General features: G+C 47.4%; 2 protein-coding genes across 2 annotated transcripts; both read left to right on the top strand.

Annotated features, from left to right (window-relative positions):
* Positions 1–1,687: 1,687 nt before the first annotated feature.
* Positions 1,688–4,972, top strand: LOC119695739 (secreted protein C-like). Its single transcript, XM_038124760.1, has 4 exons — positions 1,688–2,761; positions 2,891–2,953; positions 3,510–4,232; positions 4,362–4,972. Exons 1-4 carry the CDS (start codon positions 2,080–2,082, stop codon positions 4,538–4,540), a joined length of 1,647 nt encoding a protein of 548 aa, XP_037980688.1. The 5' UTR covers positions 1,688–2,079; the 3' UTR covers positions 4,541–4,972.
* An 82-nt stretch (positions 4,973–5,054) lies between these two features.
* On the top strand, positions 5,055–16,541 carry LOC119696081 (mucin-12-like). The gene is made up of 12 exons (XM_038125599.1): positions 5,055–5,702; positions 5,832–5,894; positions 6,450–7,172; positions 7,302–7,364; positions 7,920–8,642; positions 8,772–8,834; positions 9,390–10,112; positions 10,242–10,304; positions 11,483–11,695; positions 12,899–13,095; positions 14,935–15,072; positions 16,423–16,541. The coding sequence occupies exons 1-12, from the start codon at positions 5,138–5,140 to the stop codon at positions 16,513–16,515; spliced, it is 3,627 nt and encodes a 1,208-aa protein (XP_037981527.1). The 5' UTR covers positions 5,055–5,137; the 3' UTR covers positions 16,516–16,541.
* Positions 16,542–17,095: the final 554 nt, after the last annotated feature.

Below are 17,095 nucleotides of genomic sequence, written 5' to 3'. Positions count from 1 at the left end.
TATTATTTTTCATTTCTTTCTTTCCTTTCTTTCCTTTCTTTCTTTCTTTCCTTCCTTCCTTCCTTCCTTCCTTCCTTCCTTCCTTCCTTCCTTCCTTCCTTCCTTCCTTCCTTCCTTCCTTCCTTCCTTCCTTCCTTCCTTCCTTCCTTCCTTCCTTCCTTCCTTCCTTCCTTCCTTCCTTCCTTCCTTCCTTCCGACACTTCCTTCCGACACTTCCTTCCGACACTTCCTTCCGACACTTCCTTCCGACACTTCCTTCCTTCCTTCCGACACTTCCTTCCGACACTTCCTTCCGACACTTCCTTCCGACACTTCCTTCCGACACTTCCTTCCTTCCGACACTTCCTTCCTTCCTTCCGACACTTCCTTCCGACACTTCCTTCCAACACTTCCTTCCTTCCTTCCTTCTGACACTTCCTTCCTTCCTTCTGACACTTCCTTCCTTGCTTTCTTTCTTCCTCCCTTCCTCCCTCACACCCTGCTTCCCCCCTTTCATTTTTCTTTCCTTTCCCTTTCCTTTCCTAGAACTTCCCGGAACTTCCCTTCCCTTTCCTTTCTTTGAAATTTCCTTTCCCTTCCTTTCCTTGAAATTTCCTTTCTTTCCTTTCCTTTCTCTGAAATTTCCTTGAAATTTCCTTTCCTTTCCTTGAAATTTCATTTCCTTTCCTTTTCTTTCTATTTCTTTGAAATTTCCTTTCCTTTCCTTTCCTTTCCTTTCCTTTCCTTTCCTTTCCTTTCCTTTCCTTTCCTTTCCTTTCCTTTCCTTTCCTTTCCTTTCCTTTCCTTTCCTTTCCTTTCCTTTCCTTTCCTTTCCTTTCCTTTCCTTTCCTTTCCTTTCCTTCAAATTTCCTTTCCATGAAATTTCCTTTCCTTTTCTTCAAATTTCCTTTCCTTAACTTTCCTTTCCAAACATTCCTTAACTTTCCTGAACTTTCCTAAACGTTCCTTTCTTTTCAACAAAGGCTTTTTCCATTCTTTCTATTAGAAACCATCAACATTTTGTAATAGCCTTTCCTTGCAACCACAACCATTTCAGTATTGCGCATTTCCTTGCTCATTAAAATTTACTTTCTCTTAACAGAATCTTTGCAAGTTCACTTTGAACCCGAAACTGGAGGGACACTACCTGCTCCTGCTCCTATTCCTGCTTCTGCTGCCATTCCTATTCCTTCTCCTGCTCCAGCTCCTACTCCTGCTCCTATTCCTTTACCTCCTCCTCCTGCTCCTGCTCCGATTCCTTCTCCTATTCCTGCTCCAACTTCTTCTCCTGCTCTTATTCCTTCTCCTGCTCCAATTCCTACTCCAGTTCCTTCTCCCGCTCCCGCTCCTATTCCTTCTCCTACTCCTGCTTCGGTTCCTACTGCTGCTCCTATTCCTTTACCTCCTCCTTTTCCTGCTTTTGTTCCAATTCCTTCTCCTATTCCTGCTCCTGCTCCTGCTCCTGCTCCTGCTCCTGCTCCTGCTCCTGCTCCCGCTCCTGCTGGTAAGTCTGTTTTTCAAGCAATTGCAGTCCCTGGCATGTGGGTTCCTAGCCAGCAGCTCCCTTGGTGCTGCACAGCTTCTGAAGGCAAATACAACAACCCTTCATGGCAAGCATAATGGAGCAATAACACTAACGCCAACAGAAACATTGAATGATAATCTTCAGAAGAGGAAGGGGATGCTGAAAGCTAACACAGGGATTCAAATTACAGCATTTCCTTCCAAGAGTAGCCCTTTCAGATCCTTGTATTTCCTTGCATTTCAAAATGTACCTTCTCTTAAAAGAAATTGACTTCCTCTGAAAGATGTCGGTAAGAATATGGAGAACTTCAAACAAGGTATTCCTGCAACACTTCCTAGGGCAAGATATTGGTGCTAATGGCCTTTGCCTATCAAAGATTAATAGATAAGAATTATGTGCCGTGTGTTTGACATGAGCAATTAAGGCAAGGAGCTGACAGTTGTAAGTACTTGACGTACGTGCTCTTGTGAGAGGTATTCAACGGCAGCTGGAGATTCTCTCCTGATTTGGTTCTATTGCCTTTTATTCTTCCAGCAAGCTGGGCAGATCCAAGAAACAGAACCTACAGTTCTGAAATGGACCCAGTCTTCAGGAGGTCCCCCAGCAGAAGCCATACTGTGTCGGGAAGCGACTCAGTCTCCAGTGCATCACCCAGCAGAAGCCATCCTGCGTCTGGAAGCGACTCCTTTAGCATGTCACCCGGCAGTAGCTATACTTTGTCTGGAAGCGACTCAATCTTCAATATGTCACCCATCAGAGCCCATCCTCTGTCTGGAAGCGGCTCAGGCATCAGTATGCCATCCAGCAGAAGCTATACTGCCTCTGGAAGCGACTCCGTCTTCAGTATGCCATCCAGCAGTGACTATACTGCGTCTGGAAGTGACTCAGGTCACTTCAGTTTCACACCCAACAGAACCTATTCTATGTCTGGAAGCGACTCAGTCTTTACTTTTCCATCCAGCAGCGACTATAGTTCGCCTGGGTACTTCAGTATGACACCCGGCAGCACCTATACTGTGTCTGGAAGCGACTCCAGCTTCTTCAGTATGTCACCCAGCAGAAGCCATGCTGCCTCTGGAAGCGACTCAAGCTTCTTCAGTATGTCACCAAGTAGAAGCCATGCTGGCCCTGGAAGCCCATCAGTCTATTTCAGTATGTCACCCAGCAGAAGCCATGCTGTGTCTGGAAGCGACTCCAGCTTCTTCAGCATGTCACCCAGCAGAAGCCACGCTGCCTCTGGAAGCGACCTATCCGCCGGTGTGTCACCCAGCAGAACCTTTACTAGGGTCTCTAGCCTTCTTTCCAAGCAGAACCATTTCTGTTCCCTGCATCTCTTTGGCTTTTCAAATTTACATCCTCTGAAATAAGTTTCCTTTCTTTGAACAGCATATTTCCGGCCTCCCTTTGTACCCCAAGCAGCGAGTTCCCCTCGTGCTCCTGCTCCTGCTGGTAAGTCTGTTTGTCAAGCAATTGCAGTCCCTGGCATGTGGCTTCAGAGCCAGCAGCTCCCTTGGTGCTGCACAGCTTCTGAAGGCAAATACAACAACCCTTCATGGCAAGCATAATGGAGCAATAACACTAACGCCAACAGAAACATTGAATGATAATCTTCAGAAGAGGAAAGGGGATGCTGAAAGCTAACACAGGCATTCAAATTACAGCATTTCCTTCCAAGAGTAGCCCTTTCAGATCCTTGTATTTCCTTGCATTTCAAAATGTACCTTCTCTTAAAAGAAATTGACTTCCTCTGAAAGATGTCGGTAAGAATATGGAGAACTTCAAACAAGGTATTCCTGCAACACTTCCTAGGGCAAGATATTGGTGCTAATGGCCTTTGCCTATCAAAGATTAATAGATAAGAATTATGTGCCGTGTGTTTGACATGAGCAATTAAGGCAAGGAGCTGACAGTTGTAAGTACTTGACGTACGTGCTCTTGTGAGAGGTATTCAACGGCAGCTGGAGATTCTCTCCTGATTTGGTTCTATTGCCTTTTATTCTTCCAGCAAGCTGGGCAGATCCAAGAAACAGAACCTACAGTTCTGAAATGGACCCAGTCTTCAGGAGGTCCCCCAGCAGAAGCCATACTGTGTCGGGAAGCGACTCAGTCTCCAGTGCATCACCCAGCAGAAGCCATCCTGCGTCTGGAAGCGACTCCTTTAGCATGTCACCCGGCAGTAGCTATACTTTGTCTGGAAGCGACTCAATCTTCAATATGTCACCCATCAGAGCCCATCCTCTGTCTGGAAGCGGCTCAGGCATCAGTATGCCATCCAGCAGAAGCTATACTGCCTCTGGAAGCGACTCCGTCTTCAGTATGCCATCCAGCAGTGACTATACTGCGTCTGGAAGTGACTCAGGTCACTTCAGTTTCACACCCAACAGAACCTATTCTATGTCTGGAAGCGACTCAGTCTTTACTTTTCCATCCAGCAGCGACTATAGTTCGCCTGGGTACTTCAGTATGACACCCGGCAGCACCTATACTGTGTCTGGAAGCGACTCCAGCTTCTTCAGTATGTCACCCAGCAGAAGCCATGCTGCCTCTGGAAGCGACTCAAGCTTCTTCAGTATGTCACCAAGTAGAAGCCATGCTGGCCCTGGAAGCCCATCAGTCTATTTCAGTATGTCACCCAGCAGAAGCCATGCTGTGTCTGGAAGCGACTCCAGCTTCTTCAGCATGTCACCCAGCAGAAGCCACGCTGCCTCTGGAAGCGACCTATCCGCCGGTGTGTCACCCAGCAGAACCTTTACTAGGGTCTCTAGCCTTCTTTCCAAGCAGAACCATTTCTGTTCCCTGCATCTCTTTGGCTTTTCAAATTTACATTCTCTGAAATAAGTTTCCTTTCTTTGAACAGCATATTTCCGGCCTCCCTTTGTACCCCAAGCAGCGAGTTCCCCTCGTGCTCCTGCTCCTGCTGGTAAGTCTGTTTGTCAAGCAATTGCAGTCCCTGGCATGTGGCTTCAGAGCCAGCAGCTCCCTTGGTGCTGCACAGCTTCTGAAGGCAAATACAACAACCCTTCATGGCAAGCATAATGGAGCAATAACACTAACGCCAACAGAAACATTGAATGATAATCTTCAGAAGAGGAAGGGGATGCTGAAAGCTAACACAGGCATTCAAATTACAGCATTTCCTTCCAAGAGTAGCCCTTTCAGATCCTTGTATTTCCTTGCATTTCAAAATGTACCTTCTCTTAAAAGAAATTGACTTCCTCTGAAAGATGTCGGTAAGAATATGGAGAACTTCAAACAAGGTATTCCTGCAACACTTCCTAGGGCAAGATATTGGTGCTAATGGCCTTTGCCTATCAAAGATTAATAGATAAGAATTATGTGCCGTGTGTTTGACATGAGCAATTAAGGCAAGGAGCTGACAGTTGTAAGTACTTGACGTACGTGCTCTTGTGAGAGGTATTCAACGGCAGCTGGAGATTCTCTCCTGATTTGGTTCTATTGCCTTTTATTCTTCCAGCAAGCTGGGCAGATCCAAGAAACAGAACCTACAGTTCTGAAATGGACTCAGTCTTCAGGAGGTCCCCCAGCAGAAGCCATACTGTGTCGGGAAGCGACTCAGTCTCCAGTGCATCACCCAGCAGAAGCCATCCTGCGTCTGGAAGCGACTCCTTTAGCATGTCACCCGGCAGTAGCTATACTTTGTCTGGAAGCGACTCAATCTTCAATATGTCACCCATCAGAGCCCATCCTCTGTCTGGAAGCGGCTCAGGCATCAGTATGCCATCCAGCAGAAGCTATACTGCCTCTGGAAGCGACTCCGTCTTCAGTATGCCATCCAGCAGTGACTATACTGCGTCTGGAAGTGACTCAGGTCACTTCAGTTTCACACCCAACAGAACCTATTCTATGTCTGGAAGCGACTCAGTCTTTACTTTTCCATCCAGCAGCGACTATAGTTCGCCTGGGTACTTCAGTATGACACCCGGCAGCACCTATACTGTGTCTGGAAGCGACTCCAGCTTCTTCAGTATGTCACCCAGCAGAAGCCATGCTGCCTCTGGAAGCGACTCAAGCTTCTTCAGTATGTCACCAAGTAGAAGCCATGCTGGCCCTGGAAGCCCATCAGTCTATTTCAGTATGTCACCCAGCAGAAGCCATGCTGTGTCTGGAAGCGACTCCAGCTTCTTCAGCATGTCACCCAGCAGAAGCCACGCTGCCTCTGGAAGCGACCTATCCGCCGGTGTGTCACCCAGCAGAACCTTTACTAGGGCCTCTAGCCTTCTTTCCAAGCAGAACCATTTCTGTTCCCTGCATCTCTTTGGCTTTTCAAATTTACATCCTCTGAAATAAGTTTCCTTTCTTTGAACAGCATATTTCCGGCCTCCCTTTGTACCCCAAGCAGCGAGTTCCCCTCGTGCTCCTGCTCCTGCTGGTAAGTCTGCTTGTCAAGCAATTGCAGTCCCTGGCATGTGGCTTCAGAGCCAGCAGCTCCCTTGGTGCTGCACAGCTTCTGAAGGCAAATACAACAACCCTTCATGGCAACCGTAATGGAGCAATAACACTAACGCCAACAGAAACATTGAATGATAATCTTCAGAAGAGGAAGGGGATGCTGAAAGCTAACACAGGCATTCAAATTACAGCATTTCCTTCCAAGAGTAGCCCTTTCAGATCCTTGTATTTCCTTGCATTTCAAAATGTACCTTCTCTTAAAAGAAATTGACTTCCTCTGAAAGATGTCGGTAAGAATATGGAGAACTTCAAACAAGGTATTCCTGCAACACTTCCTAGGGCAAGATATTGGTGCTAATGGCCTTTGCCTATCAAAGATTAATAGATAAGAATTATGTGCCGTGTGTTTGACATGAGCAATTAAGGCAAGGAGCTGACAGTTGTAAGTACTTGACGTACGTGCTCTTGTGAGAGGTATTCAACGGCAGCTGGAGATTCTCTCCTGATTTGGTTCTATTGCCTTTTATTCTTCCAGCAAGCTGGGCAGATCCAAGAAACAGAACCTACAGTTCTGAAATGGACCCAGTCTTCAGGAGGTCCCCCAGCAGAAGCCATACTGTGTCGGGAAGCGACTCAGTCTCCAGTGCATCACCCAGCAGAAGCCATCCTGCGTCTGGAAGCGACTCCTTTAGCATGTCACCCGGCAGTAGCTATACTTTGTCTGGAAGCGACTCAATCTTCAATATGTCACCCATCAGAGCCCATCCTCTGTCTGGAAGCGGCTCAGGCATCAGTATGCCATCCAGCAGAAGCTATACTGCCTCTGGAAGCGACTCCGTCTTCAGTATGCCATCCAGCAGTGACTATACTGCGTCTGGAAGTGACTCAGGTCACTTCAGTTTCACACCCAACAGAACCTATTCTATGTCTGGAAGCGACTCAGTCTTTACTTTTCCATCCAGCAGCGACTATAGTTCGCCTGGGTACTTCAGTATGACACCCGGCAGCACCTATACTGTGTCTGGAAGCGACTCCAGCTTCTTCAGTATGTCACCCAGCAGAAGCCATGCTGCCTCTGGAAGCGACTCAAGCTTCTTCAGTATGTCACCAAGTAGAAGCCATGCTGGCCCTGGAAGCCCATCAGTCTATTTCAGTATGTCACCCAGCAGAAGCCATGCTGTGTCTGGAAGCGACTCCAGCTTCTTCAGCATGTCACCCAGCAGAAGCCACGCTGCCTCTGGAAGCGACCTATCCGCCGGTGTGTCACCCAGCAGAACCTTTACTAGGGCCTCTAGCCTTCTTTCCAAGCAGAACCATTTCTGTTCCCTGCATCTCTTTGGCTTTTCAAATTTACATTCTCTGAAATAAGTTTCCTTTCTTTGAACAGCATATTTCCGGCCTCCCTTTGTACCCCAAGCAGCGAGTTCCCCTCGTGCTCCTGCTCCTGCTGGTAAGTCTGTTTGTCAAGCAATTGCAGTCCCTGGCATGTGGCTTCAGAGCCAGCAGCTCCCTTGGTGCTGCACAGCTTCTGAAGGCAAATACAACAACCCTTCATGGCAAGCATAATGGAGCAATAACACTAACGCCAACAGAAACATTGAATGATAATCTTCAGAAGAGGAAGGGGATGCTGAAAGCTAACACAGGCATTCAAATTACAGCATTTCCTTCCAAGAGTAGCCCTTTCAGATCCTTGTATTTCCTTGCATTTCAAAATGTACCTTCTCTTAAAAGAAATTGACTTCCTCTGAAAGATGTCGGTAAGAATATGGAGAACTTCAAACAAGGTATTCCTGCAACACTTCCTAGGGCAAGATATTGGTGCTAATGGCCTTTGCCTATCAAAGATTAATAGATAAGAATTATGTGCCGTGTGTTTGACATGAGCAATTAAGGCAAGGAGCTGACAGTTGTAAGTACTTGACGTACGTGCTCTTGTGAGAGGTATTCAACGGCAGCTGGAGATTCTCTCCTGATTTGGTTCTATTGCCTTTTATTCTTCCAGCAAGCTGGGCAGATCCAAGAAACAGAACCTACAGTTCTGAAATGGACCCAGTCTTCAGGAGGTCCCCCAGCAGAAGCCATACTGTGTCGGGAAGCGACTCAGTCTCCAGTGCATCACCCAGCAGAAGCCATCCTGCGTCTGGAAGCGACTCCTTTAGCATGTCACCCGGCAGTAGCTATACTTTGTCTGGAAGCGACTCAATCTTCAATATGTCACCCATCAGAGCCCATCCTCTGTCTGGAAGCGGCTCAGGCATCAGTATGCCATCCAGCAGAAGCTATACTGCCTCTGGAAGCGACTCCGTCTTCAGTATGCCATCCAGCAGTGACTATACTGCGTCTGGAAGTGACTCAGGTCACTTCAGTTTCACACCCAACAGAACCTATTCTATGTCTGGAAGCGACTCAGTCTTTACTTTTCCATCCAGCAGCGACTATAGTTCGCCTGGGTACTTCAGTATGACACCCGGCAGCACCTATACTGTGTCTGGAAGCGACTCCAGCTTCTTCAGTATGTCACCCAGCAGAAGCCATGCTGCCTCTGGAAGCGACTCAAGCTTCTTCAGTATGTCACCAAGTAGAAGCCATGCTGGCCCTGGAAGCCCATCAGTCTATTTCAGTATGTCACCCAGCAGAAGCCATGCTGTGTCTGGAAGCGACTCCAGCTTCTTCAGCATGTCACCCAGCAGAAGCCACGCTGCCTCTGGAAGCGACCTATCCGCCGGTGTGTCACCCAGCAGAACCTTTACTAGGGCCTCTAGCCTTCTTTCCAAGCAGAACCATTTCTGTTCCCTGCATCTCTTTGGCTTTTCAAATTTACATCCTCTGAAATAAGTTTCCTTTCTTTGAACAGCATATTTCCGGCCTCCCTTTGTACCCCAAGCAGCGAGTTCCCCTCGTGCTCCTGCTCCTGCTGGTAAGTCTGTTTGTCAAGCAATTGCAGTCCCTGGCATGTGGCTTCAGAGCCAGCAGCTCCCTTGGTGCTGCACAGCTTCTGAAGGCAAATACAACAACCCTTCATGGCAAGCATAATGGAGCAATAACACTAACGCCAACAGAAACATTGAATGATAATCTTCAGAAGAGGAAGGGGATGCTGAAAGCTAACACAGGCATTCAAATTACAGCATTTCCTTCCAAGAGTAGCCCTTTCAGATCCTTGTATTTCCTTGCATTTCAAAATGTACCTTCTCTTAAAAGAAATTGACTTCCTCTGAAAGATGTCGGTAAGAATATGGAGAACTTCAAACAAGGTATTCCTGCAACACTTCCTAGGGCAAGATATTGGTGCTAATGGCCTTTGCCTATCAAAGATTAATAGATAAGAATTATGTGCCGTGTGTTTGACATGAGCAATTAAGGCAAGGAGCTGACAGTTGTAAGTACTTGACGTACGTGCTCTTGTGAGAGGTATTCAACGGCAGCTGGAGATTCTCTCCTGATTTGGTTCTATTGCCTTTTATTCTTCCAGCAAGCTGGGCAGATCCAAGAAACAGAACCTACAGTTCTGAAATGGACCCAGTCTTCAGGAGGTCCCCCAGCAGAAGCCATACTGTGTCGGGAAGCGACTCAGTCTCCAGTGCATCACCCAGCAGAAGCCATCCTGCGTCTGGAAGCGACTCCTTTAGCATGTCACCCGGCAGTAGCTATACTTTGTCTGGAAGCGACTCAATCTTCAATATGTCACCCATCAGAGCCCATCCTCTGTCTGGAAGCGGCTCAGGCATCAGTATGCCATCCAGCAGAAGCTATACTGCCTCTGGAAGCGACTCCGTCTTCAGTATGCCATCCAGCAGTGACTATACTGCGTCTGGAAGTGACTCAGGTCACTTCAGTTTCACACCCAACAGAACCTATTCTATGTCTGGAAGCGACTCAGTCTTTACTTTTCCATCCAGCAGCGACTATAGTTCGCCTGGGTACTTCAGTATGACACCCGGCAGCACCTATACTGTGTCTGGAAGCGACTCCAGCTTCTTCAGTATGTCACCCAGCAGAAGCCATGCTGCCTCTGGAAGCGACTCAAGCTTCTTCAGTATGTCACCAAGTAGAAGCCATGCTGGCCCTGGAAGCCCATCAGTCTATTTCAGTATGTCACCCAGCAGAAGCCATGCTGTGTCTGGAAGCGACTCCAGCTTCTTCAGCATGTCACCCAGCAGAAGCCACGCTGCCTCTGGAAGCGACCTATCCGCCGGTGTGTCACCCAGCAGAACCTTTACTAGGGTCTCTAGCCTTCTTTCCAAGCAGAACCATTTCTGTTCCCTGCATCTCTTTGGCTTTTCAAATTTACATCCTCTGAAATAAGTTTCCTTTCTTTGAACAGCATATTTCCGGCCTCCCTTTGTACCCCAAGCAGCGAGTTCCCCTCGTGCTCCTGCTCCTGCTGGTAAGTCTGCTTGTCAAGCAATTGCAGTCCCTGGCATGTGGGTTCCTAGCCAGCAGCTCCCTTGGTGCTGCACAGCTTCTGGAGGCCAATACAGCAAGCCTTCCTTGCCCCCATACTGGAGCATTAAAACTAGTGCAAAGCGAAACGTGATGATGTTTCTTCAGAAGAGAAAGGGGATGGTGAAAGCTAACGCAGACTTGAAAACTATTATTTCAAAGTATTGTCTGCTGGTCCCTATGTGCTGGTTCTTTTGTTCTGATTTTAGTTTGGGTTTGGATGCCTGCTTGCTTGTGCTGTTTTTGGTTTTGGGAGTGGTTGAGGTGGGTGGGAGGGTGTCGGATTTCTTGTATTTTTTTCTTTTATTGCTTTGTTCAATACTTATTTTTTTTTAATACCAAAATTGTTTTTCCTTTCTTTTTGGTACAAGACATTCACATTTTCCATAGCATTTCCTTTCAACCATACCCCTTTTCCATCCGTGCATTTCCTTGGTTTTTCAATTTGACTTTTACTCAACAGATAATATTCAGCCTTGTGTTTCACCCCAAGCAGCTCTTGGACCTCCTGTGCCTACTCCGGCTCCTGCTCTGGCTCCTGCTCCTGCTCCTGCTCTTGCTCCTGCTCCTGCTCTTGCTCTTGCTCCTGCTCCTGCTGGTAAGTCTGTTTTTCAAGCAATTGCAGTCCCTGGCATGTGGGTTCCTAGCCAGCAGCTCCCTTCGTGCTGCACAGCTTCTGAAGCCAAATACATCAACACTTCATTGTAAACATAGTGTAGCAATAAAACTAGTGCTAACTGAATGTTCTGAGGCATTTTTCAGAAGAAAAAGGTGTGCGCAAATAACAGAGGCATTAAATATTTTGTCAAGGAGACTGCAGAATATGTTTCTTTCCTTGAATAAAAAATACTGCTTTGGAATTAATATGATGAGAGGTAAAAGATAACTTTGAGTACTTGTAGCACTTCAAATAAAGTGCTATACTAACACTTGCAAGGCCAGGATACTTGTGCTAATGTCCTTTATCTGTTAAATATTTTACAATCAGGTGCCATATGTTTCAAATAAGTACCTAAGGAGCAAACATTTAGACGTATTTCACATACATGCCTTTGTGAGCAGTATTTAACAGCAAACATCGATTCTCTCTTGATTTGTTTTTGATCCTTTTGTTTATTCCAGCACGGCAGAGAGTGCCTAGACCCAGAGCCTCTACTGTGCCTGGAACCAACGTAGGCTCCATTGTGATACCAGCCAGACCCTACAGTGTGTCTGACACCAACATAGCCGCCAGCGTGACACCAGGCAGAACAGGTTTTGGGTCATCAGTGGAACCAGGCATCAACCTGATGCCAACCAGAGCCAATATTGGGTCAGCCATGGATGCAGCCTCCCGTATGAGACGAAACAGAGCTCTTACTGTGCCTTCAAGCAAAATGCCTTCCCGTCTGAAAGGAAACAGAGCTGTCTCTGGCTCTTCAGTCAACCCATCCTTCAGTTTCTGACCACGCAGAGCCAGTTCTTTGCCTTCAGTAGGTCCTTTCAGCCGGGATGTGTTACCCAGAACCAGAAGAACTCAGGAAATTTAACTGTCAGATGTGACAGAGTTCTTCTTCAAGACACGAGCTTCTCCTCAGAAGGAAAAAGATCTAAATAAAGTACAGTCTTACCTACCTTTGTATTGTAGTTCAGTTATATATTTTTTTGTTTGTAATTTCATAGGTTTATGAAAATGTGCATTCATATATTCACATTTCTGTGTTTCTAATTAAAAAGCACTTCTTTATTTAACTCTTTTTTATTACAGTTTTTAATTTTTATGTAGTATATTTTTAAATGTTATAAAACAACACCCTTTGGGTAGTTTCACCCAATCTTAAAAAAAAAAAAACCCACGAGCCATTTTAGACTCTGTCTCTCAAAGTTGTTTCCTACCTGTCTATTCTAAACCAGGACTACAATACTTTCACAGGATTGAGAGAGGTCCATGAAATTTACACCAGTGATTCCTCTTGTGGAATGTCATGGCCCTGTGTTTTGGATTGAAAAGACAAGTGTCTGCTAAGGAGGGCAGGAGCCTCCCTTGAATTGGAAAATGCAAACTCCCTCTCTCTGAATTATTCTAATTTTGAAATTGAGAAGCTCTTGCTATATTCTTGGTCAGGTGCAGCGTTCCAGGCATGTGGGCTGGGGGGCTGCTTTGAGTGACTGCCAGCAGCTCCCCAAAAATGGTGCTGGTGGCAGTGCAGGGACACCCGCTGTGAGCTGAGGACACGGTTGCAATATGCACAGAGGTATGACAAGGAACCACAAGCAGTCAAGAGTGGCATTGCTCTCTGTGTGTGTCCCTTCCAGGGGGAGGGAGCTACAATCTAAAGCTTCAGGGCAATAAAGGCCACTGCTGTGAGCAGCGTTAAAGAACCTGGGTTTTTTTGGAAGTGGCCAATTCCATACTTCCTTGGCTAAAGCCCCAAGGAAATTGAGCGTGGACAGTTGTCCAGGAGCTTCAACAGCACATTCTTAGACTGAGAGTGGGGAATTCTTTTGCTTGGTTTCCTAATTGGAGCTGGCTGTCATGGTTTGTTGTTTTCTCCACAGCTGACTTTGGCCTCTTTGCTCAGCTCAGGCCTGAGCAGAGCAGACGGAGCTCCGTGGCCGGCACTTCTGGGTGGATGGCGCCTGAAGTGGTGACAGGTCAACCATATGGCCCCAAAGTGGACATATGGTCTTTTGGAATCGTGGGCATCCAGATGGTGGAACGAGAAGTTCCTTACAAGAATGCAAGCCCTGTTTTGGTAAGCTGCAAATCCTCACTGATCCTGCTGTTTTTCTCACCTGTCCCATGTTCTGTGTTCCACTGGAAAAAATCCCATTGCCATCTGCTGGCAGCACTTCCACCAAGGCCCCCTTCTAAAAATGTCCCTGCAGCACATCAGCATCTGCTGTAGATTTGGTTGCATCAGAAGGAAAGTGGCAGTTCAGAAACCAAACCAGTTCAGAAACCTAACCAGTTCAGAAACCTGCCATTTTGGCCTCCAGCCAGGCCTGACATTTCCCATTTGCTTCTTGAACCCTGTTGGAGCTCTGTTTCTGAAGGACAAGAATTTTTCAGTGGAACGGTTGGATGTGTGAGAAATATCCTTGAAAATGGAGGTTGAGTCTTCCCAGTTGCAGTTTTATAGAAAAAGAAAAAGGGAAAAAGAAACAACCACCAAAGCAATGCCCAAGTAGTTCTGCTTTCTTTTTCCTTTTTTAACCACAGCACATCAATTCTCCTCCATACTTTGGCATCTTTTCCAAATCCTGTGGGTCTTTGAAACTTTCAGGCTTTCAAGTCATCTGTACATTGTTCAGTCCTGTGTCTGGGTGGCCTGGAGAAGTTTAGGATGTGTTTTTCTCCAACTGCAGTTAGAATTGTACGCCAAACCCTTGTCTGTTTCTTTGTACTTTACCAAGTTGAGGAGCTTGCAGCCAGGTGCCTGGGCTGGGCTCCAAGGTGGGCAGTTGACACCGGTGCTGTGTTTCTTTGCCACAGGAGCAGGGCCATCCCTGGCCTGCACAGCTCTAATGACAGTGAGGACTCCAGCTCCCCACCATGGCCAGTGGCTGAGCACAGCTGCAGAGGGACAGGATCAAACCCTCTGGGTGACCTCTGTTGGTGTGGGAAAAGGAGCTGCCATAATAATTCAAACTCAAGGGGAGTGTGTTTGCTGCTTTAGACTTGGACATTTTCCTCTGGCTTGAAGAGGATAATAACAAAGTCTCTTTGGTCACCATCTCTTTCAGTGCCACCAGCACAGAGCTGTTAGTATTGGCATGGGCATTTTTATGGAGACCAGGCTGCAGCCTGCTGTCATGGAGATCCTGCCAAGCCTCCCATTTCTTACCCGACACTTTCCACAATGGGCACACCATTAATGCATTGATTTGAGTATTCAAATGAGCAGAGGGTGACCATAGGCATGACACCACTTCTGATTTGACCATGGAAAGGTTTCCATTTGCCCCATAAAGAAGCTGAAACTTGCAGCTGAGAGACAGAGCTACAGGTGGCTGCTGTGAGCCCAAGCAGGCACTTTCACCTCAATATATTTGTGCATGCATCTTAAAGTGTCTGTGTTGAATATGAGAATCCCAATGTTTGTTTCCTTACCTGAGGAATACCTGGTGGATTTCCTTTCTTTCCTTCCACTTACTACTGTTTTCTAGAAGAGGACAAGAAGCTCGATGAGATTTCTTTTATGGCAGTTGTGCTTCAGGGAGCAAGAAGCACTGCAGAGATGCCTTTCATGTACTAATCCTTGGAAATAGTACAGTCAGTATAGCAAAGTCCCTCTTCCAGAAAGCCTGTCATCCTGGGGTGAATCCTCAGGGAAGGACACACGCTTTGCTGATGTAGTTCCCCCTAACTAGGTCAGTCCATGAAATCAGCTACCAGGGCAAGATGTGCAGAATGTTGGAAAAGCTGTGGCTGCATCGGGGTTTGGGTTTTTGGTTGCTAAAGGAAAGTCATCTCTGGGTCTCTGCCAGGGCAGCAACTGCCACTGCAGAGTGCAGCTTAAACACTGGGATCTGGGAGAGCAGTTTGAGTTGGGAAAGAAGCAGGTGGAGCCTCATGTTTCCTTTTTCTGCAGGTTAAAATCCTGACAGCCAGAGGGGAGAGACCACAGCTGCGGCAGCCCAACCGATTCTCGCCTTCCCTGTGTGACTTCCTGAGCTGCTGCCTGCAGAGAGACGAGGCGCGGCGCTGGTCTGCCGAGGAGCTGCTGAAGGTAAAATGCAAAGGGGCTGCAGGTGAAACAGGCTCTGAGGGATGGGCTCCTCCTCCACTCAAGTCCAAGGCATCAGATGAGCCCCCTTCCTCCTCACCTCCACTCCTGGTGCTTTTCAAATGAAAATGCTGAGGAATCCTAGACTGGGCTGAGCTGGCAGGGCCCTGTAAAGGTCATCTGGGGCAAGTGTCCTGCAATGAGCAGGGACATCTTTAAAGAGATCAGGCTGCTCAGAGCTCTTTCCCACCTGACCTGGAATGGTTGCAGGGACAGCTTGTAGTTCTTGGGGCAACCTGTGCCAGGGTGGCACCATGCTCCGAGTAAACAAGTTCTGCCTTAGACCTACTCTGATTTGATCCCCATTTTGTTTAAAAATATTCGCCCACATCCTATTGTAACTGTTAAAAAAGGTGTCCCCCATTTTCTTCAAAGCCACTCTAAAGTCTTGGAAAGTGGCAAGAAAGTCTCCCTGGGGCCTGTTCTTCACAAAACTGAAGAACTCCACCTCTCTCCGCATTTCCTGAGAGGACAGGTGCTCTGTTTTCTGGCTGCTTCTGTCGCCCTGTTTTGTAATTTGGTGGGGTGTTCCGTTTTATCTAATGGCAAAAGAATTGAAGTAGAGCAATGCAGGCTACAGAGACATGAAACAGTGCTGGAGGAGCCCAAGGAAGCCAGTCCCGGCCGAGCGGTCAGAGATTTGGCTGTGGGCAGGAGGGGCTGTGGGGGGCTCCCTGGGAGCCCCTGAGGGGCCCTGGTTTGTGCCCCCCAGCCCACCCTGAGGGGTTTCTGGCACGCAGACAGGGACAGCTGAGAGGGGCTTGTGCCAGCCCCGTCTGCTGCCTGGCACGCTCAAGCAGACAGGAGCTGTGCCAGGGTTACTGCCAGCTTGTGTGGCAGAGAGGCAACTGCAGCACCCAGTGCCCCTGGGCTGGCCCTGCTGGGAAGGAAGGGGCCATCCAGCACAGGAGGGGCAGGGCATGCAAAGGCAGACACTGCTCTGTCTCCCTCTGGAAAGCAGCACAGTGCCTGCCTTTCAAAGGCAGGGACCTGTGGGAGTCATTGCAGCTTCCTGAAAGGAAGAAACCCCAGGGACAGAAAGCTCCATTTCTAGAGCACTGGCAGGGCAAAAAGATGAAGAAACCAGAATCAACAGATGAATGGGATTCTGGGCCAGGTTTGCCTGTGATGGCAAGGTCCTGCACATGATGATTGAGGAGCAGATGGTCTCATCATTCCTCTTTCTGAGTCTGTCTGAGAACCAGAGGAATCCTCATTGAACCTGTGAAGCACTGAGCTTGGAAAGTCATGGCTCATTGGGTTTTGGTTTTTTGTTTTTTTTCCTGTGGACAGCATCCATTTGTAACTTCAGCCAAGCCAGCATCCATCCTGGCACCAGTCATCAACTTCGTCAAGAAGGAGAAGAAGGAGGAGAGAAGAATCTAGCAATCAAGATTTATCTTCATAACCAACTTAGAGTAGGATTCTAGTGTAGGACTCTAGAATAGGATTGTTGAGTAGTTTTGGTTTATAGAGTAGGTTTATAGTATAGTTTTGTGGAGTAGGATTGTTATTAAATAAAGTTTATAAAACAACAACTCATTTGGAAGATTCCCCTCCTTCTGACCCCTTTCAGAAAGCTCAGCATTTTCTTCTTGTGAGAAACAGCTACTCACTTTTCCTAGTTGAGGAAGGTTTATTAAACCCTATCAAAAATACAACAGAAGACTGAATAAAGAAAAAAGGTTATGGTGCTGGGAGCAAAAGATTTTCCCCGCCATGTGCTCAGCCCCCTCACAATGGAGGTTTTCCCTTTTTAACCCTTTAACCCCTCCCAAAGTTCTCTCCATCAAGCCCTTCTTCACTGTCCAGTGGTGGAGATCTCTTCTTCAAATCCTGATTGCAGGTCAGATGTCACCAGTGACAAGGCAGCCCTCCCAGATGTCCCAACTCCAGCTGTCCCTTGATAACCACGCCAGGGGGTACAACGTAGGTTTTACTCTTGCTGACTGATGAGGACCTGGTA

This window comes from Motacilla alba, chromosome Z, assembly GCF_015832195.1.
Source record: "Motacilla alba alba isolate MOTALB_02 chromosome Z, Motacilla_alba_V1.0_pri, whole genome shotgun sequence".
Taxonomy (NCBI): domain Eukaryota; kingdom Metazoa; phylum Chordata; class Aves; order Passeriformes; family Motacillidae; genus Motacilla; species Motacilla alba.
The sequence above is the reverse complement of the archived record's forward strand: the minus strand, read 5'-3'. Positions and strand labels throughout refer to the sequence as shown.